The sequence below is a fragment of the Mus musculus genome, chromosome 8 (assembly GCF_000001635.26).
Source record: "Mus musculus strain C57BL/6J chromosome 8, GRCm38.p6 C57BL/6J".
Lineage (NCBI taxonomy): Eukaryota > Metazoa > Chordata > Mammalia > Rodentia > Muridae > Mus > Mus musculus.
This window is the reverse complement of record NC_000074.6, coordinates 104,169,950-104,197,126: the sequence shown is the minus strand read 5'-3', so window position 1 is coordinate 104,197,126 and position 27,177 is coordinate 104,169,950. Positions and strand designations below refer to the sequence as shown.

General features: G+C 47.8%; 1 protein-coding gene and 1 long non-coding RNA gene across 13 annotated transcripts in view; one reads left to right on the top strand and one right to left on the bottom strand.

Annotated features, from left to right (window-relative positions):
- Bean1 (brain expressed, associated with Nedd4, 1) overlaps positions 1–26,748 on the bottom strand; it is a 48,720-nt gene extending 21,972 nt beyond the window's left edge. For 2 of the 11 annotated variants that reach the window (XM_011248482.2, XM_011248483.2), the window contains exon 1: positions 10,928–11,047. In XM_011248482.2, coding sequence (XP_011246784.1) covers positions 10,928–10,955 — 28 coding nt within the window. In that variant the 5' untranslated portion in view covers positions 10,956–11,047. Of the gene's footprint in view, positions 1–10,927; positions 11,048–15,007; positions 15,117–15,378; positions 15,581–26,122 lie in introns of those variants that run through there. The other 9 variants (NM_001141922.1, XM_006531267.4, NM_001141924.1 and 6 more) reach the window with 9 other exon arrangements.
- On the top strand, positions 11,065–13,178 carry Gm10631. 2 transcript variants are annotated; one of them, XR_003947591.1, is made up of 3 exons: positions 11,065–11,376; positions 12,272–12,626; positions 13,091–13,178. It is a non-coding gene; the product is annotated as a predicted gene 10631 (long non-coding RNA). The 2 variants fall into 2 exon arrangements; XR_003947592.1 differs by having other exon boundaries at positions 12,272–12,529; positions 13,091–13,160.
- Positions 26,749–27,177: the final 429 nt, after the last annotated feature.

Below are 27,177 nucleotides of genomic sequence, written 5' to 3'. Positions count from 1 at the left end.
TCATCTAAAATGCTCAATGGTCAACAAAAACACAGAAAAAGAAACAGGAAAATACGACGTATAGTCAGAAAATATCAAATAAAAGTAAAACAAAAACCAGCCAATAACAACTGTGTTTCAGATATCAGACTAGATAGACAAAAACTTTAAAGCAATGATAAGTATGTGCAAGTCAATAAAGAAAGTTATGCTTAAAGAGTTTAAGGAATGCATGACTACAATGCTCCAAGGCATAGAGAATCTTTGTAAGCCACAGTGGAGAAGCAGATGAAGCCAGCAGGGTAATACACACCTGCAATCCCAGCACTTGGGAATTAAAGGCAGGAGAACCAAGGGTTTAATGCTATCCTCAGGGTTCTAGCTTCCTTTCTCTTGCTGTGACAAAACACAGATCAAAAGCAGCTTAGGGAGGAAATGGTTTACTTCAGGTTAAAGGTTACAACCTATCACTGAGGGAGGTCAGTGTGGGAACTCAAACAGGAACTCGAAGCAGAAACCCGGGGAATGCTGCTGGCTTACTCACAAGCTCATGTTTAGCTAGCTTACTTATATTGGCCAGGACTACTTGACAAGGGAATAGTGCTGCCCACAGTGGGCTGGGTCCTCTTATATCAATTAACAATACAACCGCCCACAGATAAATCCATGGACCAATCTGATTTGAGACTTTTCCTCAATTAGACCTCTGTTTTCAGATGATTTTAGGTTGTGCTGAGGTGACAGGTAAAGCTAACTAGGACACTCAGCTGTATATTGAGTTCCAAGGCAGCTAGAGCCAAGAAAAGAAAACGATGAGAAACCACTAGAGGGACTTATCAGCAAATTTAAGGTGCCAGAGAATTGGTTGTGGTGGTTTGTATATACTTGACCCATGGAGTGGCACTATTAGGAGGTGTGGCCTTGTTGGAATAGGTGTGTCACTGTGGACATAGGCTTAAGACCTTCACCCTAGCTGCCTGGAAGTCAGTATTCTGCTAGCAGCCTTCAGATGAAGATGCAGAACTCTCAGTTCCTCCTGCACCATGCCTGCCTGGATGCTGCTGACCCTGTAAGCCAGTCCCAATGAAATGTTGTCTTTATAAGAGTTGTCTTGGTCATGGTGTCTGTTCACAGCAGTAAAACCCTAACTAAGACATTGGTAAGCTTGAAAACAAATCAACAGAATGTCATCAAATGTGAAGGAGAGAGAGAGAGAGAGAGAGAGAGAGAGAGAGAGAGAGAGAGAGAGAGAGAGAGAGAATATGAACAGAGCCTCAGAAACTTACATCAAATTTTCCCTAATTTGGTAACCTGCTCTACATCGCCAAGAGACTCAGCAAATCCCAAGTAGAATAAACATAAAGATATCCACACTTCAACATATCAATAACACTCCTGAAGGCAGAGAAAACACGAAAGCACATACAAGGGAACCAATTGGACTCACGGTTCATGTCCAATAAGAAACCATGGAGCACCCAAGGCCGTGGAGTGGCACAAAGTAGCCATTAAACAAGAGCTCTGTATTAGCAGAACTCCCTCAAAACTCGAAATAAACAAAGAAGCTTCCAGATAAACATAAGTGAGAGGTTTTGCTGCTGCTGGACCTGTCATGCATATGAGAGACACTGAAGCTGAAAGGAGCAGATAGCAGGTGTCAGCGTGATCGCACAGGAGGAAATGCAAAGTTCTGGACAGGGTAAATATCTCAATAATTAGAGAAGATTTTGTAGGTGTACTCTTTCTCATCTTATCCTCTCTAAAATAGCTTACTGATGTGTATGTTTGTGCATTTGTGTGCAAGTAAACAGATGTGCATGTGGGTGCCCATGGAGACCAGAAGAAGGCACTGGGTTACCTGCAGCTAGAACTACAGGTGGTTGTGACCCCCTGATGTGAGTGCAGGCAACTGAACTGGTCCTTTGTAAGTGTCCTTCATTGCTGAATCATCTCTCCAGTTCCCTCATTTCTTCCCCTAGCTTCCTCAAAGAGATAAGGTTCTGCAGTAATAATTAGAAAGCCACTTTGTTATGTTCATGTCATATAAGGATATAATGAATATGAAAAATAAGAGCACAAAAAACGAGGCTGGGGAGATGCATTAGATCAAAGTCTCCCTATTTTACTGGATTGAATTACTACTATTCTGAAATAGATTGTGATACAGGAAGAGACATGAATAACCCTCAGAGCAATTACTAACAGAATTAAAAAAAAAAAACCCAGAAGACTACAGCAGCAAATTAAACATGTTTACTTAATGCCAAAGAGGTACAGGAGGAACACATGGACATAAAAGAGACAGGAGACAAAAGGCAAATACTCTAAAATGACCCTTGTCCTAGTCCATTATTTATATTTTATTAATTGGTGTTTTTAAAAATATATGTATAGATCTATTATTCAAGCAACAGAGTATCATAGTGAGTTAAATAGGCAAGATCAACTATACACTGACTCCAAGAAACACATTTTAATTAGATTTAAAAAACAAACAGATGAAAATAAAAAAAGAAATGGGAGAAAAAATACCACATGAGTAGTAATGAATCTAGTCTCTGCATGTGTGCATACATATGTGTGCCCCAGCATTCATGTTGAGATCAGAATAAAGCCTGTGGGGTAGGTTCTCTCCTTCCACCATGTGAGTCCCAAGGATGGGGCTCAGAATGTCATGCTTGGTGGCCTTGAGTCATCTTAGTGGCCTTAGCTGGCAAAATTATGCTAATTTCAGACAAAGTTTATAAACTCAAGGCAAGAAATATTACTGGAGGCAGGAACACCTCCTAGTATCAAGTCAATATATCAGGAACATATAGTTATTGGGTGAACGTACCAACTAATGAATCCCCCAAAACGTGAGAGAGAGTATTATTAGATTTGAAAAGTCATTTGAAAGTGGGAATTTTAACACTGCATCCTCAATAAGTAAGACAACAGCTATCTAGAAACTCAGCAAGGATCTGGAAGGCTTGAAGGATGCTAGCAAGCAGCTTGACATAATTGAATCTTAAGGAACACGTCACCAAGTGTTAAACCTGACGATTGGAGGACTATCTACCCCAGCACATATGGGACACTCTTTGGGATGTGTGGGTCACAGCACAAGCAGCAACAAATTCAGAGAGATTAAAGTGTACAAAATATGCTCTTTGGCTGTAGTATAATTAAAGTGGACATCCACAATAGAAAGATACATGAAAAATATCACACCGGCTCCTCCAACAGTGTGACATTGCACACCTTTATGAGAGGGAGGAATTATAGCCCCGTGGTTGCTCTCCTGTTTTCCTGACCTGGAACAGAGCTCTGGGGTGTCTGAGTCTGGGACACATTAAATGTGGCAGAATTTTGTCTCTGAGTCCATAGACGTTTCCCCAGTATCCAGAATTAACCTCAAAAAGTTTAGCAGTGTAATGTGTCATTAGTAGAAAGAGAAATATCTATAGGAATTTTAATCTTGCAACATGGCCACTCTGGCAAAGGATCACATCCAAAGATAGGATCCAAGCAGAGAGCAGACACACCCAGGATTATAGTATGATCTAGCTGGGGTATAGACACATCCTTAGTACACACCTTTAATCCCTAATACTAAAGGTAAGGTTAGTTTGTAGAAGGAAGCAGCCATGTTTTTAAGTGATGTCTAATTGAGAGGCAGACAAAGTGATGAATCAGAGAAAGATTTTTACAGAATGAATCAAAGATAGGATATGCCCAACTCTTAGGAGAACAGCACAGGAAAGAGATGTTACTTAAGAGGGCAACACACAGAGAGAACAAGCTAGACGCTGGTGGTGGTGGTGGTGGTGGTGTGGCAGTTTTACAGGGACAGTTTTACAGAGACAGGTTACAGAGAGAACAAGCTAGACACAAGTGAAGGCAGAATGAGCCAGAGAATGAGAAGGGGCCAGAATTAGAAAATATTGCCAAAGTTAGTATGAGGCTAAGCAGAGTGATTCAGTCAGAAGCTGAGAGAAGCCAGTTTGAATCAGTCAGCTTGAAAGATTAGGTTGGCTAGAAGCTTCTAGGCCTAGGTCTAGGTATAGTTAGAACAGATAAAGCAATGCTCTGGGCTCAACCTAAGCTGTACTGTATATTTACACAGCTTGGACAAGGCTCTTATCTCATCCCTCCATCTGAGGAAATAAAAGTGACATTTATAGAACTAGGCCAGCCCAAGTTACAGAGCAATATCAAAAGTCATGGGTCCAAAGCTGCCTCTGTTGCCTGCCTAGCACCTATTGAATGATTTGAGTCCCTTGACTCATTTGTAAAACTGGAGCAGTGTCCTCTGATGTAAGCTAATCAAAACACACTGGCTAACAGGATGGCTGGCTCATAACAGGTGTTCAGTATATGGAATTAAGCCTTAGAACCCTGAAGGCATTTCCTAGAAGCAGATCTAAATGTGAAGACTATCAGACATGGTGGCACACACCTTACTTAAATCCCAGCATTCTGGAGGCAGGGGATCTCTTGAGTTCAAGGCCAGTCTAGTCTACATAGTGAGTTTCAGGACAGCCAGAGCTACACAGGGAAGTCCAATCTTGAAACAGCAGCAGTAGCAGCAGCAGCAGCAGCAGCAGCAGCAGCAGGAGGAGGAGGAGGAGGAGGAGGAGGAGGAGGAGGAGGAGGAGGAGGAGGAGAGAAGGCAGCAGCAAAACCAAACAAAAATAAACTGGAAGGGCAAAGCCTTAACACTTGAAGAGTGAAATCCCATAAATACCTTCATGACTTCAGAACCTTTAAGTAGGACACAAAAGGTTCTAATAATTTAGAATGTCTGCACTGAAGTGAAGAATACTAATGGGAGTTTGGGCCACACGGTGGGACCAATAGGACACTGCGAGGGTTCAAGGGTTGCCCAGGGACTGAGATGTGAACAGAGTCAAAGTCAGATCTGAAGCAGGCAGGGTTGCTAAAAAATGACTTGTGGGATATATCTCATCATTAACCATGTGCCCCAGGATGGTGCATCCCACTGTGTGGCCCAAACTCCCATTAGTGTTCTTCACTTCAACGCAGACATTTTAAATTATTAGAACCTTTTGTGTCCTACTTAAAGGTTCTAAAGTCATGAAGGTATTTATGGGACTTCACTCTTCAAGTGTTAAGGCTTTGACTTCCAGTTTATTTTAGTTTGGTTTTGCTGCTGCTGCTATTATTGAACACCTCTCTAAGCTGTTTGTCTACTGAGACACGAAACAATCCTCTCCCTCGTCTTCCCAGAACCATCCTTTCCCCCATGATTAGCTTTTCACCCAAAACGGGCTTGTTCTTCGCTGGATACACAAGCGATTAGTCATGCCATCCATTACGGCCGCTCAGTGTCAAACAGCACTAACAGCCGGACCCATCTGCGATGATGCAGGAAAGTCAATTTAAAAAAACCCAGGCTTCGTGTTCATGCAGAGAACCCAAGACAGCCTGCCTTTCTTCAAATGATAAGAAGCCCCACGGGGAATCCTTTGCAGAGAGAAATATGCAGTCCTCAGCCACAGCTGACAGGAAGTGTGTACTGTTTACCCAGGGTGTCTCTGAGTGATGGCTTGCCTCAGCCGTGCCTCTGGAACCTCCCACTACCTGACTCAGGGTTGAGCTGAGTTGCCTCTGGGCCCCACTGCTACATACAGCTGACGGGAATGTTCTTGGTTACCAACTTAAACTGACAGACAGACCTTCATTTGGCTTTTTATATGTCTTGGCATTATCATTTATATCAAAGCCAGTGTCAAACCTAGGGAAGGGGCTGTGTGTCCCTTCGTTGCAAATGTGCTTCATCAGCTTGCCAAACCCATGGCATTTGTGTGAAGACAACTGTGGACAGCTGGGCCTTTCATTTCTCAAATCCCAGTTCAGGAGCTAAGACTGAACAGAACCTGACATGGGCATGACAGCTAAAAATTTACTACGCCAGGCTGGGAGCCTCAGCCTCACCCTTCTACTGAGGTCTGGTGCTTTTGACTTTACACTCAGTATAATTTATATTTTAAAAGAACTTAAAGATCGTGGGCCAGATTTCAGAAGATACCAATTCAGTTGTAAATTACACACTGTCTGGGTTGCTGATAGTCATGTTGTTGTAGATAATTGGATTTTATGCTTGGCAGACAGGCCAGCACATCACTACTGCAGGTATAATTGATCACCCTACTCCTCCACAATGCCACTGTCCCCAAGGTTGACAGTGTGCTGATGACGTACTATGCATGTGTAATGGCCATGTGTCCTCTAATGTCCTTAAAATGTCAGGACCAGTGTGCATACTTTAAAGTACGACAGATCCCTCTTTACCTTGAAAAGAAAGGGAGATTTCTGAAAAAGCTTAAATTATTTCGTGAGTGCTCTTTAAATGTCATTACAAATGTATTTACTGCAGTCTGAAATGTCAGTAACAGTAGAGGAAAACCTCTTCCACAAGATTGCTATGTGACTGAAAGTACTCAACATAGTTTTTACATTTGTAAAGTTTTATTCTAGGAATGGTAGTGATAAACTCTCTACTCCCAAGGAGTACAAGAATGTATTCATAACCTCATATTCAGTTAAAGATGTATAAACTAAATAATTGCATATATGAAAATTAACCTATATTTTATGGACTGAAAAAGTAGGCATATTCTATTAATCCAAAGGTACCACAATGAAAAACAGAGGCAATCTCTAATCAAGAAGATTTTTTTCAATAATATGTCCAAATGAGAAGTCATTCACAATATATAAAGAGTACCTAGAAATCAATAATAAAAGCACACTGTAAATGGGCAAAAGACTTGAGAGGTTCCTTAACAAGAGAGTTTGAAGTACTACATGAAGTTACCATAGAAATTCAAACTAAAACCACCATACACTATCTCTGTTTCCTACGTGAATGGCTGAGATGAGAAACTTAGACTACACTCACTGTTGTCAGAGCATACAGTGGTCAGAAATCTCACATTTGCTCATAAGAGGTCAGGCTGGAACAGCCACTATGGAAATGTTTAGCTTTACCCTTGAAAACTTAACGTATGTATATCCTTCCACCCAAGCTCCTCCTCCTAGGTGGGATGCCTTTTTATATGTTCACTGTGATGGCTATGGGCAGCTACTAAATAAAAACTAATTAAATTAAAAGAAACCCATCTTTTTATTTACACTAACCATTTGAGTGCTCAGTAGCCACATGTGGCTTGGGCTGTCTATACTGAACAGCGAAGACAGCATTTTCATTACTGAAGAACTTCTCTTGGATATCACTGTACTAGAATATCCACAGCATGGCTATCCGTGCATCATCTCACAATGAGAACACCCAGATGCCCACTAGAGTAGAATGATGTATTTACACAAAGGAATACTACCTAGTGGAGAGACTACTTCATCTACAATTATACTCAATGAGGTAGGTAAAGTGTGCAACACACTATTGATCAAAATAACATACTACATGATCCCAATAAAGTGAGATACACAGCAAACACTATTTGTGGATGTCATTGACACAGGAGAGCAAGTGGGGAAACATATGAAGGAGACCTGGGTGCAGGTGAGACGGTGTTTCCCCACAGGGCCATGCTCAGTTTGTGCGAATCCTTTGAGCTGTGCCCTGGTGATGGTGCACCTTTCTGTATGCAGAAAAGAAGGAAAAAGGATGGAAAAAAGAGCCATGAGGGAGGAAGGAAAGTGTGATGGGGAAAATAAAAGAAGGCAGAAGGGAGGAAGGGTTTCAGATTCGTAGTTTGTCAATCTCCAGGATGTAACGCCTCTACCATGGTGATTTTAGAGCTACCAGTAGTTAACCCATTTGCTCATGAAACTCCTAAATATTTTTAACTATTGGCTCTTGAGGGTGACATTTCTGCTGAGTGAGAGAAAGAGAGAGAGAGAGAGAGACAGAGAGAGAGACAGAGAGAGAGACAGAGAGACAGAGACAGAGAGAGGCAGAGAGAGAGACAGAGAGAGAGACAGAGAGAGACAGAGAAAGAGAGAGAGAGACAGAGAGACAGAGACAGAGACAGAGACAGAGAGACACACAGAGAGAAAGGAAAAGAAGGAAAGAAAAAAATCCCTAGAGACCAAGCAGGGTAGGGACGCTCAGCACTCCCTCCAGAGGTAGAGATTCAAGTACCTGAAGCTTGAAATAGGGTAAGGGCTGCTCCATCTAGGAGCTAAAGTTAGGTTCCTCTGACTGTCCCCGGCATCTTAAATGAGGATGTGTGTGTGTGTGTGTGTGTGTGTGTGTGTGTGTGTGTGTGTAGGGACATGTGAGGTGGGAGCAGGGACCGTGCAGTGATCTTTGTCCCTTGAAGCAGCTCTGCCAGTTTCCCTTTCGAAGGAGTCTGGTCTTCCTATTTAGATCTCTCTCCTGGGGTACTTTCTCACTCGTGTGTGGCAGCCACACTTAATTCTGAGACAGGGGACTGACGTGGTACCAACTCATACACTCTGAGACCTCATCCCGCTCCTTCTCTGCACTTGGTTACCAAGCCTATGGTAAGAGAGAGTTGGGACAGCTCCTGCAGATGGCTTATATCTAGCCTGCATCGCAAGGCTGGGTGAGCTGGTTTACATCTGGGCAAGGGGAGGGGGATCCTGATGACAGCTGTCAAAATTGCTGGACAGTCACTGTGCCAATCTGGGGCTGATGGGAAGGGAGAGAAAATCTTGGGGAGAGGGGCAGTTTTAGGAGGACCCTACAGGGAAGTCTGAGTGTAGCTTCACGGCTATCACAGTGGGATTAAAAGTCAGGAAGGAATCAACCTTATTGAGCATACTCTGTGTTCACCAAACCCTCAGGTCACATTGGAAACTTGGCCCAATTATCCCATTTCACAAGGGGCTAAGCAGTGATTCAGAGGAGTTAACTACATTTGCTCCAGTGTTGGCTGAGCCTGGCTCCTACTTAAGTGCTGCCCATGCATTAGGGCACACCTACTCAGTCCACAACCTACCCTCTGACCCTTTCCTGCTGAAGACACATTCCATCCAGGGATGCAGGAGCAGAAGGCTGGTTGGGGGCTGAGGGGCGACAGGTGGTGGGGGTGGTGAGGAGTGCGGAGGGCAATGGGCAGAAGGATGATCACAAGGATGAGTGTCTCCTAAACTGCTGAGGGAGGTGCCCTCAAGTTTCAAGGAAGAGGGGTGGGTTCAAAGAGCAGCCTCTAGAAGCAGATGGTTCAGTGACTCACGGGGGATGCAGGGTCCCTGGGTTTCCCCTCCAGGTTCTGCTCCCTTGTTTCTGAAGCAGACAGGCTGTTCATTTCTGTGGTGGCATCATAGAGGACAACCTGCCTCTCTCAAGCCCTGGGAAGCCTTCCAGGTGCAGGGGTGGCTAACGCATGGGAGCCCTTGGCAGAGGAATAGCAGAGTGCTTACACATCCTTTAGCTGCAGAGTAGGCTATCCTCCATGAACCTGGCTTTAGGTGACAACTTCAGGGATCACTGTGCTCTTGGCAAGACCACTAGGTGTGGAGATCATTTGCCCTCCATCCACGCAATGCTCACGCTCGAGTTCCTTCTCTTCCCGCACTGTTGTCCCACACGTGTCCTGTCCTGCCGGTGGCTTCATCCCACTTCTCAGCACCCAGACACTGACAGCTCCCCAATTTACATCTCCAGCTCCAGACTCACCCTTGAACCCACCAGGCTCATATGTCTGGCTGTCTGCCTGCCTCTCCACCCTGGTGTCTACACAGCATCTCAGATGTAGTGCGCCTTCAAGTCCAGCCCAGTCAGGTTGCCAGCTGACCTAGGACTTTCCCCAGCTCAGTCAGTGACAGACTGGTCCTTCCGTGTGTGTAGCTCCAAGATTCTCTTCTTTCCTCATTCACACCATATCTGAACAACTTCACTTTCCAGTCTGTTTCCAGCTTCAATTTCTGCCCTAGGCCCTCTCACTACATCCTGGATTACTTCCTAGCCTCCTGACCACCTCCACCTCTCCTTTGGTCCCCCCTCCAGCCTCTTTTGCCATACCAGGGTAATTGAAACTTTTTTCAGCTCATAATCTTCCAAAGATTCCCAGAAAGCAAAAGCTGAAATCTGACCATGGCTTCCAGGGCCACACATCATATGACTGATGTGCCAGCTCTGGTACCTTCCGTGCATTCTTCAAGGCCACTGTTCCTCTTGTGCTGGAACAAGCCCTACCAGCTCCCATTGCTGAATGTTCCCACTCAGTGTTCTTTTCTACAAGACACGGGTATGACTCAGTCTTCCTGCGGATAACCCATTCACCATCGCACCAAACAGTGTTTATATTTTTTGACAATTGTATGTGTGTGGGTGTTTTGCCTGCTGTATTTGCTACATACCACCCCAACACATTATCAATAAACACACATCCTGTCTATGCTCATGTGAGTGTGTGTGTACACGTGTGTGGATATCAGAGTGCCTCCACTAATCCTTTCTAATTTTGGAGGCAAGGTGGCTCCCTAAACTTGGGGCTCACTGATTGGCTGGCCAGCAAACTCCAGGAATTTTCATCTTCACTTTCCCAGAGCTAGAATTACAAGCCCATGCCACCACACCTGGCTGCACTTGTATGTTGATCCAGCTGTGGTTTAGTTAAAACTGAGACCGGATCACTCTCATTCCAGTCTGAAACCCTCATCTTTTAGCTGTAGCACCCTGGATAATTCCTTTACTACTTCAAGCCTCAGTTTCCTCATCTGTGGAATGGAAACACTAACCCTTCTTCGCAGAACTTCTTCAAGGAAGCAAGGAGGTCACAAGAAACATGGATCCTAAGGCCTTGTAAGGGTTTCCCCACACTACCTCACAGCATCCCTCTAACATGCAAACCTTTATCAACTCCCATTTTATAAGTGAAGAAACTGAGACTCAGGAGTGAACAGCTAAAGTCCCTTCCCCTCTAGTGCCTTGCTTCATCGAGGGATGGACAAAAACTAGTGATCTATGGGTATTTCCAGCATGCATTTAGAGTGACTCTGAGTTTACCTCTAGGCTCATTGAGAAAGAGTACCATAATTGATTAGTGATGTCTGCTCCGGACACAGAAATGGTGGAAGGTTGAGTGTGCTCCATTATTTTCCCTGTTTGCCCTCAAATTCTTCCTTCTGTTGATAGCAACAGAGGTAACCATGACAACAAGAAGAGCAAAGAAACCCTGTACTGTGAATGTCTCCCAAAGGCCCATGCATTTATGGCAAATGGTAGAGCCCTTAAGAGTTGGGGCCTTGCCAGAAAGTCAGATCACCAGGGATATACTTTTGAAGAGGATGTTGGGAATCCAAGGGCTTCCTTGCCTTCACCAGGCAAACAGGATTCCTCTATCATTGCTACAATGTTCATCACTTGCCCCAAAACACATGTCCAACTGACCATGGGCTGAAGCCGCATCCTCCCTAAAGTTAATTGCCCTGGTATTCTGTCACAGCAGCAAAAAGGTAACACACGGTCCAAATCCCATCTACCCCTAGAGCCTCTCCTGTGTTTTCCCACCCCCGCCGTTAAAGACATGGCTAATACAGAGATAGGTAGTGGGGCAGCTCTTGAGCATCTTTTCAGAGCCTGATAACCAAGCTCAACTCTTCCCGTGGCCCCTCAACTCTGAGTAGTGAACTGTAAGAATCCACCGGTCCCATTTTGTGAATGAGCAAACTGAGGGCTTGGGAAGGTGAGTCGTACTCCCACAGATGGCAAATATCAGGGCTAGAGTGTTCCCATGCCACAGCCCAACATTACCCTTACTCTGAGGGGGTGGGAGGTATCATAGGCATATGGGGCCCTGCCAGGCGTCTAGCAGCCACCATGAACTTGACAGTAATGTGTCCACTTGGCTTCTCCATAGATGGTGGGGTATGTCTCCCCCTCCCTCATTTGCTTTGCTCCACACTTAGTCTCCAGTTTCTTCCACCCCACCTCACCCTCAAACAACAACTTCAGATCTGTCCCCAGAGGCCAGAGGGGAGCAGCTCCCCTCACCCCCAGAGGGAGCTACATGGTGCTGCCATCTGCTAGATGACAGTGAAGAGGATGTGTAGCATCTGTGCTTAGAGCCTGGGTCCCCAGGGAGTCCTAGGCTGTTCTGCCCGGCAGAGCCCAGAGGGAACCGATCCCCACCCCCCACCCCCATCTCCAGACTTCCCGAGGAACAACAGACCTCCTCCACACTCAGGGCCTCAGGCAAGACCTCTGCACACGGGGAAAGGCTCACAGACATCACTTCAAGCAGAGGAAACCCCTTTCCTTTTGCAGCCACGTAACCTGCACACGCCCAGTCTTCCCTGACAGGGTTTCCCTGGCCTCCTCTTTCTTGTTCTTGCTGCATTTCTCCCTCAGTCTTCTCGTTTTCCCAAGGGGACTGCTGTGGAGAGCTGATGGAGGTGCCCTCAAGGGGCAGAGACAAGCTGAGGTATCTGACGGTGAAATGGGATTGGACATTAACTGACCTACAACCCAGCCCTTTGTGGCTGATGTCTGCCCAACTCCCAGGAGCCTGAGAAGTATGCTACATCCCCAGGGTCTGCAGGCGCTGGCCAATCAGTTTTCAGCAGTGGTTTAGCACCATTTAACCAGCCACCTTGCTCTCTGCTCCAGGTAGATGTGACTCTTACACTCTCCACAGACTTCTCAAGCTCTGACTCCTGGACAGAGGTCTTTCTTTGGGAAACTGCTGGGCTGGGTCTTCTTTCTGGTGGGTTGTATGTCTAAACCACAGGGGCCGGGGGAGCAGGGGTGTGAACGGGAACAAACTGTCTCCTACTCTTGAGTTTTCCAGGTTTCATGGCTGCGGCATCTTTTCATAACCTGGCAAGGTCATCAGGAGAGCTAACGTGGTGGTCTCTGTCACCTTTCTCACTGCACAGAACAGTTCTAGATGTGTGTGTGTGTGTGTGTGTGTGTGTGTGAAAAAGAAGGGGTGTGTGGCCTCAGATGGCCATTTCTGGGCATCCTAAATATTTCTTTTCACTATTTAAGAATGAAAAAATTTAAGACAGAGTCCCCTTCTGTAGCCCAGGCTGGCCCGGGGTTAGAGATCATCCTCACAAATGCTAGGGTTACAGGAATGCTCCCCATGTCTGGCTCCTAAGAGTTCTGTTGGAGGCTTTTCAGGGTTTTGAAGCACCCTTTCCGCACCCCTGCTCACCACACCTCCAGGACCTGAATGAGCGTCTTCAGTCTGCATGGTGGCAGAGCCCAGAGGGCACTGGCTTCATTTACTTCTTCATTTGCTCAGTCAACAATGAGCTTGGTGCTGAGGACAGCCAGAGGGCAAGGCCAGAGTGAACCTGCTTTCTGGAAGCTCACCTTCTACTGGGACGTGGACAGGCAAGCAAGCATAAAGGTAAGCGAGCAACTTCCAGACTTCTAGATTGTGTCTGAAGGGGCGGGGCAGGGGCAGGGGCAGGGGCAGGGGCAGGGCGGGGGCGGAGCAAAGGGGCTTCAAGATGGCGAACTGTTGGCCTCACTCAAAACCCCCAGGATTCACTTGGGCAGTCAGCACTGATGGGTGTATACACAACAGGGAGACTGAGGGTCACTCATATTTCTGGTCTAAGGGCTAGATTCAATGGTGGTACCCAAATCAATATATATGCGTTTTGTATCATGAACTAGATATAGATAGATATAGATATAGATATAGATATAGATATAGATAGAGATAGAGATAGAGATAGAGATAGAGATAGAGATAGAGATAGAGATAGAGATAGAGATATGAGATAGAGATATAGATATATAGATATAGATATATAGATATATAGATATATAGATATAGATATGACAGAGACAGAGACAGAGACAGATGGTCTAGAGGGAAGATAGACCATTCAATTTGGGGCAGGTTGAGTATGAGGTGGGATGGGGGCAATAGAAAGCAGAGGGACCCAGGAAGAAGCTGGGACAGACAGGCTGGGAAGCAACCGCTCAAGACTGCAGCCAGAAGCAGGGCAACAGAGCAAGGATGAAGTCTGGCTGTGCAGAATAAGGAGGGGGCTGAGCAACAGGGACAGGTGTGGTTCCCTTCCTCCACGCCAAAGGAGCCACGATGGACAGCATCCGTGAACAGAGTGGCTTGGAAGAACTTAGGAGGGTCAGGAGTCAAGAAGGTGGAAGCCACCAACAGTGTCACATACAGCTGGGCTCTCCTTCTCCATTCTCCCCTCCCTTCCTCTGGGTGGCCAGAGCTTTACCACATCTGGCTCTACTCTTGGCAGATGAGCCTACAGCTGGCCTCTTCCCTGCCATATAAGTGGTGAGGACCCTGCCCAGATTCTGACTAAATCCCATCCACATGGGACATGCAGCCCCGCCCCCTTCACTGGCATTCCCTCAGTATTTTAGGAGTTAGCATCTGGGGCTGTGACTATGCGAGAAAGATGTGCTCAGCCTAGGACGGCACAGACTAGAGGTAGAAACTCAAGCAAAAACCTTAGTGAGAGTGAGGTGAGAGGCAGTGTGTGTGGACACCAAGGGAGCAGGTGGTGTCCTCTGATGTCACCGCAACACACAGCCTGATTTCTCAACAATCATGAATTTTCTTCAGTCTGTGGGTGCTTTCTGGTGAGAGACATGGGATGAAGTTCCTTAGGGAGTCAGCCTCCAAGGAACATAGTGTGTAGGACCCAAATCCATTAAGCATCATTTGTGGGCATTTAAGCTTTGGAAGAACTGAAGGCTTCTGTTTCCCACAGAAACCATCCATCACAGCGTACCATCCCACTGAAGGCCCTGGAAAGGCTGCCAGTGTCTAACCCATTTGTAACAGCACACTGAGTTGGCCATGGCATTGTGGGTGGGCAGAGAGCGCATGATCAGTATGCTTCAGAGGAACCTTGATCCACGTTTTGGGAACGGGACAAAGTGTGACTTTCAGGTTCCAGGCAGCCCACTGCAGATGTGGGGATGGCTTGTGTGTGTTCTCTTGTCCCTATCCCCAGATTCAAACCCTCCACACTAGCCTTGGTCAGGCTCAGTGCCTTAAACAAACACCCTGGTGCCATCTTTACGACTCTGCCCTCTAGCTCTGCAGTAGCTGGACCCCAACAGTGATGGGACAAGGAAGAGACTTACAGGGGCAAGGGCGTTTGAAGGACATGTAATCCTTGGAGCAGAACAGCGGAGCCAGCCTGCCCACGAGCACAGCTCTGACTTCTTGGAGGGGGGAGGCCCCTCTACTCGCCTGTGGAGACACAAAGAGGCAGGTGATGGAATGCCTACAGCATCCACCATGTCCAGGGGCTAGGCGCTTTCATCACTTTTGGGGATGGGCCTTATGAACACATTCTTAGTCTGGGATCCCTGGGCTACAAAGTATGGAGTGTGGATACAGGAATATCACATGGGGTATTGAGGTCACAGTGATGGAGGTGGGGCAGATCTCTCTCTTGAGTGGACCTGGAGTGGGAGTGGAAAGCCATGGAGTTGTACCATGGACCACTTACTGTTTCCACGTCTTCCATGGGCTACAGCATCCCCAGTGCCTTGGGGCTGTAAGGCATGGACCAATTCTTAAAGACTGGAGTCCTCATTTCCTAGAGGAAAGCAGACCTGGAGAAGGGAGAAGCTTGTTCACAGCTTCGTGGCTGGCTTTTGGGAGGGTGTTCCCTGACTCCCAGTTCAAACTGTGTTATGATTACTGCTCAAAGAACTAAGAGTGCTCTTTTGAGGCTCGGAGAAGTCATGTAGCTTGGTCAAGATCACACAGCTGCCAACTCACAGGGTTGGGGTGAGAGCTCAGATCTGCTTCCCTCTCATGCCCTCAGCCAGCCAGCACATCCCTTTAGAAGGTCTGCATCAATATAAGAATATAGGTAAGTGGAAGGATAATGCCTCTTCCATACCCATATTTATCCCCACATGAACTCGGTGTGACACCTGATTTTCCATGCTGCTAGGCTGTGCTGGGCCACTTTAACGCTCCTTTACAAGGGGAAACATTTTCAAAGTAATATCATCTCATACTACACTAAATAACTGAACCTAACCAGGCTCTCTTTGTGTGTCCCCAAAGGACACAGCACGGGCTCTGACTTCTTAGGGAGTGGCACACTTGACTTCAGTCTAAACTAAAATGCACTTTAAGAATTTTGTTGTTGTTATTGTTGTTTTATTTGTATGCGCATTTTGCCTGCATATATGCCTGTGCTCACTTGTGCGTCTGGTGCCGTTAGGGACCAGAAGAGGACATTTAGTTCTTTGAAACTAGTTTCAGAGAGTTGTAAGCCACCATATAGATGCTGGGAACCAAACCTGGGTCCTCTGGAAGAGCAGCCAGTGCTATTAACTGCTAAGCCATCTCTCCAGTCCCCTTAACTGCACTTGTCGGGGTGACTGAGTGGGACCACTTATGCTGAGTCCAGGGCCTCTTGCAAGGAGGCCAGTGGGAAACATCCTGTCCCTTTTTGGTGGCCTCCAGCCTCTCTGATTGCATCATGTGGCAGAATTTACCTGTGAGAATCAGACCCCAGGCTCTCAGCCCAGCCTCATGTAGGAATCTTTCTCATACGGGCTTTCTGTTCCGAACATGCATGAAGTCTGGATGGGGCCCATTGGCTGAGCATGGAAACATTGGCTTTTCTGTTTAGAAGGTGAACAAGTGAGCTGTCCCTGGGCTCCCTTGCTTTTCTCCTAGATCCTGTAATACTAAAGTCAATGCCGCCACTTCCTGGCATTGACTCTGGACAAAGCAGTTCACCTCCCTGAACCTCACATCCTTCCTAGAGAAGCAGGGATAGGCTTGGAACAGGATTTAGGAGCAGCAGGGCTGTGTGGCAGGCCTCATGGTGTGTGACAGGCCTCATGGTGCTCCCTTTGTTCCCAATGGGAGGCAGGAGGAATACAGCCGACCTGGGGACACTTCTGTGAGTAGTGACTTGTCACTCACCTCCCAACATTGTTCAGCTTTGCCTGTGTGAACCCTAGGCTGGCCTGACATCCATTCTTGGTCTCCATAGAAACCAAGGGAGAGTTTTGACCCAGGGAGGAGGGCTGGGGAGAGGGAGGGTAGGAGGTGATCTCCCAGGCTGCTAAGAGAACCAATTTCACACCAGGAGATTCAAGAAGAATTTTTAAGGCCTGTGAACCTTGCTTTCAAAAATTACATGTGAGAACTGATGTCTGCGTTCACATTTGTAGATGTGCAGGGGATACTATGTGTGTATGTACGTGTCATACATGTGGATGTTAAGGGGGTATACCAGTGAGCAGATATCTCATCCTATTGCTCCAGAACTCACTCTCTCTCTCTCTCTCTCTCTCTCTCTCTCTCTTCCTTTCTCCCTCCCTTCTCTGTTATGTGTATATGTGTGCATACATACATGCCTGTGCAGGCCTGTATGGGTATGAAGGCCAGAGGAAGGTGTCAGGTGTCCTGCTCTATCTAGCATTATCTACCTTATTCTCTTTAAACACAGTCTCTCACTGAACCAGGAGCCAGCAAGCCTCAGAGATCCCATCTCTGTTCCCACCCCCAGCCCCAGCTTTGAGTTATAGGTATACATGCTTATTCTTGGCTGGCTGTCTTCCTTCCTTCCTTCCTTCCTTCCTTCCTTCCTTCCTTCCTTCTTTCCTTCCTTCTTTCTTGTGGGTGCTGGAGTCCTAACTCAGGTCCTCATGCTTACAGAGAAAGCCCCTTACCCACTAAGCCATTTCTCCAGCCCCTGAGAAATCTGTTTTAAAGACAGCATGGCCATGTCAATCCCTTGCTCAGATCCCTTCCCCAGCTCCCCTGCACCTCAGGGCAAGCATCCCGTTCCTCACTCCAGCATCCACAGCCCCAGTGTCTTCTAACTCTCTGTGCACTGGCAGAGCACAGGAGCTTAAAAAGTGCATGCTGTTACACAACCTGAGAAGGTTGTAGTATTTAGGAGTGTTTGTGTATGTAACACTTAAAGTAAAAGAGGTCATAAATTTGATCAAGAGCAAAAAGGGGTACCTAGAAAGGTTTGGAGAGAAAAAAACCAAAGGGAAGTGACATGATTATATTAATCTCAATTTTTTTTTAAATAAAAAGAATTCTGGACAAAAAAAAAAGTGCATGCTGAGGGCACTTCCTGCAGTGCTGCTCCTGGGGACCCCAGATGCCACGGAGAGCTGCAGGTTATCCTCTCTCTCTCTCTCTCTCTCTCTCTCTCTCTCGGGGCTCCCCTTAGGATCCTGTCTCTCTGAGAGGACTCTCTGGGCCTACCTGTTCCTCTCACTGGACCCAGAGACTCAGAGGTGAAGACTAATGATTCTCAGGCCATAGGGAAGATGGGTGTCTCATGGTCCAGTGCCTAAGTATTCCCGTAGGATGTGTGCTAAGCACCTCAAGTAGACAGTCCTATGTGGGGAGGCTTTGGGGACACTTGGTTCTACACATGTGGTTGGTTCATATCAGTTAAATGCTTGGTAAGTGCCATTAAGGTCATCTGCTCTTTTGGGACAGGACCTTACGCATGAGGAATATCCTTTCAATTTTGCAAATGAGAACACTGAGGCCCAAGGTGGTTTACTTGGTCAAGGTCACAGAAAAGACATAGAGGAAGAGCTCTGCTACTCCTGGTGTCCCCCACTCACACCCTGTGGCATCCATGGAGATCTGCTGTCTGACCTTGGTGTTCTGGTTAGCCTACTAGCAGGCTCCAGTGGGTCTCTTGGACTTCAGGGCTGCTTTCGCTCCCTGGCATATGGTGTCTGGCCTATCTACTTGGAGCACTCCTGAGTTGCCATCAAATCTCAGCTTTGGAGATCTCTCTGTGAAGCCTTCTTGACTCCTGGTGACAGATCAATCACAGGGGTGGCACTTCCCCAGCATGTCGATGAGGGTCAGCATGGTCTATGCACACTAGCTCGAGGCTCACTTTAGAGGACGTTTTTACAAGTACCTGGAATGTTAGAGTAAGTCAACCTTAGCCTTATACTAACATACAGCACTATGTGGAGATAGCCCTCAAATAATGATCTGCATGCCAAGAAGCAGGCTTCTCCTGTAGACTTGATTATCTCCACATAGCCTGTTGTCTATGGTGACACTGATATATATCACATCCAGGCCACCATTCCCTGTACTGTGTACCCCAGCTAGCACTTTACACATAGCCCCTGGTGCACGGTCCCAGCACCTATTCCCTTCAGGCTTGCAAGGAGTCTCCTCAGATCCTTGGCAACATAAAGAATGGCTTTTCTTATCTTTTGAAATTTTTCTTTAAAATTTTTTTTAAATTATTTTTTATTTATTATTTTATTTTTTTAGGCTGGAGAGATGGCTCAACGGTTAAGAGAACTGACTGCTCTTCCAGAGGTCCTGAGTTTAATTCTCAGCAACCACATAGTGGCTCAAAAACATCTCTAATGGGATCCGATACCCTCTTCTGGTGTGTCTGAAGACAGACAGCTACAATGCACTCATATAAATGAAATAAATAAATCTTAAAAGAATTCTTTTTAAAAATTAATTTATTTTCATTTTTTAGACTAGGTCTTGCTATGTAGCCCATGCTGTCCTTGAACTCAAGTTCCTCTTCCTTCAGCCTTTTGAACACTGGTTACAAATGTGCATCATCGTACTTAGGGCCTCATGTATATTAGGCAAGCGCTCCACTCCTGATATATATCCCTAGCCTTTAATGGGGTTTCTCTGGACTCAAAAGAAGCAGGTGATCAACTCTCTGTCTATTTTCTCCCCCCTCTCCCCACTAGAGGATCTCCAAGTGACCTACAGGAAAACCACTGCCGGGTGGCATCAGACCCTCTGTTTGGGCAAAATTCTGTTGTAGTTCTCAGTCCAAAGGAGCTAGATGTACGGTATCCATGTGAACAAGCGCCTACCTTGGGTCCCTGCATGTGGACAGAGCTGCCAGGCAGCTGTATATAAGCTGTATATAAGGGCTGCACCCCACCTGTCCTGGCCAGTGTGGGCCCATTTAAGGCAATTATTCCACTGCGTGCCTCGCTCTGAGCCTAGCATCAGATTCAGCTGTGACTCATCTCCAACTGGATTGCCTGGCTCAGAGTGCAAGGGAGGGTGGGTGGGCAGCACTCCAGGCTTTGAAGTGGCTAAATAGTGTGTGGAGACCATGTCATTTGTATGTCCTTTTATGTTCCTGCTGCTGGCATACCTCCATGCTGGGCTTGTGGGATGCTCAGACATGAATAAGGAGGGTGTGGGGCCTCCTGGGGAATACTGCCAGGGGAGCCACCTACCTCACACCAGAGGACAGAAGGCAGGCAGGGAGGGCTTTAGGTATAGCTGGAGCTCTAGTCATGTTATAGAGGCTGTGGGACACACCTGCTCCCACCGCTGTTCCATACTGTCGGCTCACCAGGTCCTCAACACGAACCTCAACTTCTATAGATGACAGTTCTGAGATTCAGAATCAGGGGGGGGGGCTGTCGAGGTGGCAAGCAAGCTCATTGACCTAAGGAGGCTCCCAGAAAGAGTCACAGCTGGGCAGTCACAGGGTCAGCTTTTGTCATTTCTAGAGGACATCTGTGGGCTTAGGATGATGCTGAACGATAGGTGATGGGGGAGATGCCTCTCACTGGTTCTGATGCTGAACAAATTCCCCTCGATACTGTCAGTGGTCATGCATGTTGGGCAACAGGGGAGACCGGACAGACAGATAGATGTGCAGGCGGGGCACATTTAGATCAAGAAGAGTGGGCTTTGGTAGGGGGGTGGTAGGTGAGCAGAGATAAGATAGGCCATCGGGGTGGCTCTCTGGGGGAGGAGACTCTAGTTGAGTGGAACGGGGTATTCAAATGCCCTGGGCAGGAAAGTGTAGGTGAGTCTGACAGGCATTTGGATCTGAGATAGAGGGTGGGAGAGGGGAGGTTCTGAGTCCACTGAGAGGGGAGGTGATCACGGTTCTGAGTCCACTCCGAACTGCAGACTGTAGGTGTAAGGGACATAGATAACCTAGCACCCTGCCTGGCCCACAGGAAGTACACAGTGATTACTGAATGAATGAATGATGTCATCCCACAGGGCTTTGTTCCCTGGATCTGTGGGTGGGCATGTGATCGCTCAGAGCAGGAAGGAAGTGAGAAATTTTCCTGGACTTGGTTAGATGCAGTGCTCTTGCAATGGGGGTGCTATCCACCTTGCCCCTGCAGGTCTAAGGCCACCAGCAGAACTTTGTTCTGTCACAGGAAGGGACCCAACCGGGGACTTCCTCAATGGGCAGGTCCGTGCCTTGGTAAGTGCTGCTAAGTCACACACTATTTATAGTGAGGTTGACATCAGGAGAATGCACTCAGGAGTTGGGGTGAGGGCGACTGGGAGAAGAGAGTGACCACAGAGGTGGGTAAGAGACCTTGAAGCTCACTGGCAGGACCTATGTGTGCTGTACTAGACTGGTCAAGATCTGTCTGGTGGTTTGGGGGTCTCTACTTGCACTAATTTACCAGAACCGTCCCTCTACAGCAGTGTTTCTCAACCATTCCAGTGCTTTGACCCTTTAATACAGTTCCTCATGTTCTGGTGACCCCAACCATGAAGTTATTTTCGTTGCTACTTTGTAACTGTAATTTTGCTACTGTTATGAATGTGGTCATGTAAATATTTTGGTAGACAGATGTTTGCCCAAAGGGTCACAACCCAGAGGTTGAGAACCACTGCTCTTTAGGGCGTAATCCCACTGCTGTGGACAAAACATAGAGGTCTAATGTCTTAGGCAACTTCATGAGCTAGGCCATCTGCAAGCTGGTCTCGTCTTGACCAGGAGTACACAGAAGCCTGGCTCAGGACTTGGTAACACCAGAAGAGACCTGGCAGGCATTATTTATGATAATGAAGTATGACATAATCCCAGTGTGGCCACCACCATCAGTAAGAGGAGACTGAGAAATCTATGGTACTCATTTATAGTGGGATATTACATAGGCATGAAATCATGTTTTCCAAAAATCTTAATGACTTATAGACACTCAGTATAATGTTAAATGGAAAAAGAATCTTGAGTATTTTAGGGGAAAAAAAAGTTACAGAACTGTGCACGGCCTTTATTTTGTAGAACAGAAGTCCTAATGAAAACATTCACTCACACACAGCAAAAGATTAGGATGGAAATAGAATATACTGGAGGGATTAAGAATTTATATATATTTTTTATGATATCCAAAAATTTCTACAGTGAAATGTATTGATTTTTATAATCTGAAAGATCATCACAATGAAGATTCAGAAAAGAATCCTTTGTGGTAGAAAGTAATTGGAAGGAAAAAAAATCAATGTCAGCTCTTTGGGAGAAGCTAAAGCTAATCTGCCTTTGAACTTTTGTTACTGAGAAGGTTTTCTTCTTCTTCTTTTTTTTTTTTTAAAGTTAACTTCCCATCTAAATAAGAAGTTTCCTTAAGATACTTGAAAAATAAATAACCTTTTCTGTGGTCTTTTATATAGGCCCTGAGTTACATCCTCCACACTCTCTGGACTCTAAACATCATTTTTATGTTTGTTACTAAGTAACCCAGGCTGACACTGAACTCACTCTGTAGCCCAGAGTTGCCATGAACCTGTGATTCCCTTGCCTCAGCCTCCAGAGTGGCTGGGATCACAGCTCGCATCCCCAGACCCCGTTAATCTTCATTCCTCTTAACATTCTTCAAGCTATCCACGATACTTATGCAAGTCTTTTTTTAAAAAATTCCTTATTATTTTACTTTGTGCATGTGTGTGTTTGCACTTGTATTCACATGTGCATGTGTGTGTACCTTGGGGGTCAGAAGAGGGCATCGGATCCCCTGGAGCAGGAGTTACAGGTGGCTGTGAGCCACCCAGGGTCGGTGCTGTCAGCCAAACTCGTTCGTCTTCCGGCAGAACAGCACCAGGAGCTCCCTAACCACTGAGCTATCTCCTTCAGCTCCCGAAGCAAGTCTTATTTGCTAAATATTTGAGGGACCAGTATCTCCCATACTATAATATTTTGTTTTTAATCGATCTGCACACTTGGCAAGGATAATAAAAATAGCAGACCTCCTGTATGACATGACAAGACATCTTATGATTTTGCAAAGCATACTGAACGTAGAATGCCGTTCTAGTCTCGGGAGACATCACAGTGAGTGATACTCCCGAGAGGGGGTAATGGAAAAGAAAGGGCTATGGATGTTGGAGGTGATAAATGCTCCGGAGAAAACTGAAGAGGTGTAGATAAGAGTGGGAGACTGCTCTTTTAAGTCAATTTGACTAAATGAGTTTGATAATTGTTTGAGTAGGGAGAAAAAAAAAGGAGCGTCTAAAAGTGTGATAGCCCACAGACCGTTAGCACCTTCATTTCCAGCTCTTAGACACAAAATCATTAATATCTCCATGGAGGAATAATCTTGATAACTAATTGCATGCCGCTGAAGTGAAAATGTGCTAATTATCAATTTCACAAACCCCGTGTAAAATTACGGATGAGTCTCAGTGATGTTACCTATTCTATACCCGACTTCAGTCCTTAACCTCAGGAGCTTCAGCATTGTGACCATCCGTGGGGGTGATTATAGGATGGTCCTGACCGCCCCCATTCCACCAGAATGCTCATGTCTTAGATCAAAGCAAAAGTGCTTGTGCTTACAAACTCCTGTGTGAGGGTGTTTACAACACAGGTACGGCAAAGGCTCCTGGCCAAGCTCCACTGGACACTACCATACGCCTTGTATGCACTATTTCTTTAGTCTTCATGACCATTCTGGCAGGTGTGCAATCAATATTCATCCCGTTTTCAAGACAACACTGAGGCTGCAAAGGGGTGGGGTGGGGGGGGAATGGGGCCCCTGCTCAGAATCAAATGCTATAAACCTGGCTGCTAGCTCCCAAGGGCTGTGCTGGCAGCCATAACTCTTATCTTGTGCTTACTTCCCAGGGGGGCAAGCCTCCCTGGCCTCAGTTTCCCTTTTAGAGGCTGTGAACAGATTGGTACCTTCCCGCTCCCTACCTCACGCTTGGCACTAGGCTTTCAAGAGCCGCTGATGTCCTCTGAGGGTGCTCAGCCTGTTGGTGCCAAAGACTCATGATTGTCCTGCATCTCCATCACCCTCCCTATCAGCTGTGCTCCAAATACTGAGCGGAGCGGCAGAACGAGCCTAATTAGCTTCGGATGGACTCCTCTGGGATGAGAAGCGGAGAGGATTATAGAAGATGCAGGGAATGGGGCACCCTAGTGAGTGAATGGGGGGGGGGTAGGTTACAAAAGAAGGAGAGAGGGACTTCTGGAGGGAAGAAACCCTAGGCAGCCATTCTGCCCAGCAACAGGTAGACACATTTCCTGATCTCATTCCAGTTCTGGGTAGGAGTGATGGGAGTGACGTCTGTTTTCTTTCCATCAATGCTCCTGGTTCCTTACAACCTCTGTGCCGCTCTGTGGATATGTGCTGCTCATATTTTTTCCTAAGCCCTAGGCATGCAACTGGGCTGCTCTAGGCCCCAACTGCTCAGACTCAGGAAGATCCTTCCCCAAAAACCTGCTAGCTCTTAAGTTCAAGTCATGCTGTCTGCCACCAGCTCCGGTTCCTTCACTAGGTTCATCATGGGGTCCTGTGACCTAAAGTAATGGCCTGGATAGTCAGCAAGGAATCTCAGTGGGCACCTCTGCGGCTCCTGGTAACCTCACTGTCCCATCGGCTGAGCATCCTGATACCTGTTGCAACCAACCATCACCTGTGGCTCACCCAAGTCAACCCACAGCGAGCAATCCTCTCTTCACCTAATCCAGAGTAGATCGAAGTGTGTAAATTCCTTTGTACAGAGTATGAACGCAATGTAGGAGGTCTCAAGTCTGGGGTGGCAAGTGCCAGCCAAAGGCAAAAAAAAAAAAAAGGTAGAGTGTCCCCTTTAGTCAGTGAGCCTCTTGAACCTGGACAGCAGCATAGGAAAGGTTTGGGTGGGGCAGAAGATGTCAGCACGCGCCTGCGAAAAAGGGAGAGGCTAAAGGAAAGTCTTGTTTTGCAAGGAGATGTCAGGAGATTCACAGGGAACCAAAGGCCGACGCAGAGGGTGAGAAAGATGGGAGCACCATGTCGCCTCACATCAAGCTCTCTTTGCCTCAGGAAACACCTGTGGCCAAATGCAGTCAATGGATAGACGTGTGTCAGGTTCCGCAGAAGACTCGTCTAACGATCTTCCATACATTTTTAGGTGAAGGAAACTGAGGCTCAGAGAAGTCAAGTGTCTTGCCTAAGGTCACACAGCTGGGAAATCAGCTAAAAGAGTGTCTCATGGCTCCAAAGACCCTGCACAGTCTACTAAACAGAATCATGCATACGTTTCAAAGAGGGAAACTGAGTCACTCAGTGGTGAAGTCATCTAGTAAGCAGTCCTTATCACTGAGGAGAGTCTAGAGGGCCGTCTGTTGGCCCTCAGGTGCACTTGGACTCTTAGAGTTCCCCGATTCTCTAGTATGTCACTTGTGCTCGTCCCTTCCCAGGCTGGGTTTGGCTGCCCATGCTGGCACAGGGGTGGCTGAGAAACGTAGCCCAGGGTCGATACTACGCACCTGTCCCTAGACTACAGAGCCCGAAGGACAACCAGGAAAGGAGGAAGCGGGGGGGGGGGCAAGGGTGGGCATTGCCGAGCTTGGGAAGGGGAGAGTGGCAGGTACCACTTAGTGCTGCGTAGTCAGAGGAACTGCCACCTCGGATTCAGCTTCGGGTCCTTTGCAAGGGACTGCACAGGAAAGTCTTCCTTATGAAGGGAGAGGGTAGGTGGGGGGAGCGGCAAGGATGCTCTTTCTATCCTAGGTAAGACAAAATGAGGCATGGTCCAAGTGACTGGGCCGTTGAATTGTCAAACTTCCTGGCTTAAGGTGGTGGGAGAGGGTTCAGGCTCAAACTCTGTAAAACCCCAGTCCCTCTCCTCTCACCCCAGACAAGAGTGTGCCCTAGTATCTTTTCTTGAGTGGACTGGTCAGCGACCCTCCAAACCGAGGGCACAGGGCTGGGGACCCTGTCATGGGCTTGCATCCCGGGAGGATACTCGTCTGAGACTCAGGCAGACCTCGGATTCCTCGCGTTTCCCCGGGGATTCGCGGGTCCCGGTGACCCTCTCGGGTGTGGGGAGGATGCGGGATCAGGAACCGCAGGAGTCTCGGGCAAACCGCTCAGTTCCTCGCGCGCTGAGGTTCCGCTCGGGACCACGTCCCCCGCCGCCCAGCGCGTCCCCAGCTGCGTGCATAAGCAGCGGTACCCCCGTCTGCGGCCCTCCCCGCGCCCCGCGCCCCTTACTCGGCTTGGCTGCGGCGCTCCGCTCCGTGCGCCGCAGTGCCGGCTCCAGCTTCGGCTCCAGCTCCGGTCCCGCTCGGGCTCCGGCTCCCGCTCGGATGCCGTGGCGCTCCGGCTGGGCTGGGGCGTCCCAGCCGCTTCGCCTGGGCCTGCTGTGCGTGCAGGGGCGGGGCGCACCGGCGGGGCCGGGCAGAACGGACCCGCGCCCTCGATCCGCGGGCAAACAGCCGCCGGCGGTCTCCGGGGCCCTGCCCTGCCCTGCCCTGCCCTGCAGCAGGAACAGCAGCCCCGCCCGTCCCTCCGTCGCGGTCCCCGCGCCGCCGCTCGTTCCACCGTCACCCTCTTGGGCCCTCCTCGGCGGCGGCGCGGCTCCCCGGTCTCAGCTCGGTGGCGCCACGGCCCGGGTCATTGCTGAGATGGGGACGCGGAGGAGGTGGGAGCGGCGAGCCGCGCCCCTCTGCGCACAGCCAGCCCGACACCCACACAGCGTCGGGCAGCGGGCAGGCGGGCGGGCGGGGCAGGGCGGCGGGGAGGCCGAGGGATGTAGGGAGGCCGGCACACCAGGAGGACTTGTGAAGGGTGGACAGACAGACACGTGCAGAGAAGGGTGAACCAACCATATGTCAGAGATGGACAGCCAGAAAGGTTGGACAGAGGCAAGAGCTAAGGGCAGAAGGCAGGGTAGAGGCAGCAGAAGGGACACAGGCTGCTGCTGGCCTTTGGTTTGGGCAGAGGAGCCCGTCAAGGCCACTGGTTCCCAGCTGTTCGAATTCTCTTCACGTAGGCTTGACCAAGGCCTTCAATTTGAGCTATCAGCAGGCTTATTTTCTTCTTCCCTTGCCCACCTGATGCCCTCTGTCCTGGTGCTCAGTCTTGGCAGATGCAAGCCTACCTTGGAAGATGCCTGGCTCAGGGGAGGGACCTGGGCTCCAGCTCCTTCCCTGTATGCACCCCACTTTGCGGCCTCTGGCATGCCGCAGCCCATTCCTAGGCCTGTTATTATTACAAGGTCTCTGCTTATCGCACATTTAAATATGCTGGTGTGCTCTACAGTTACT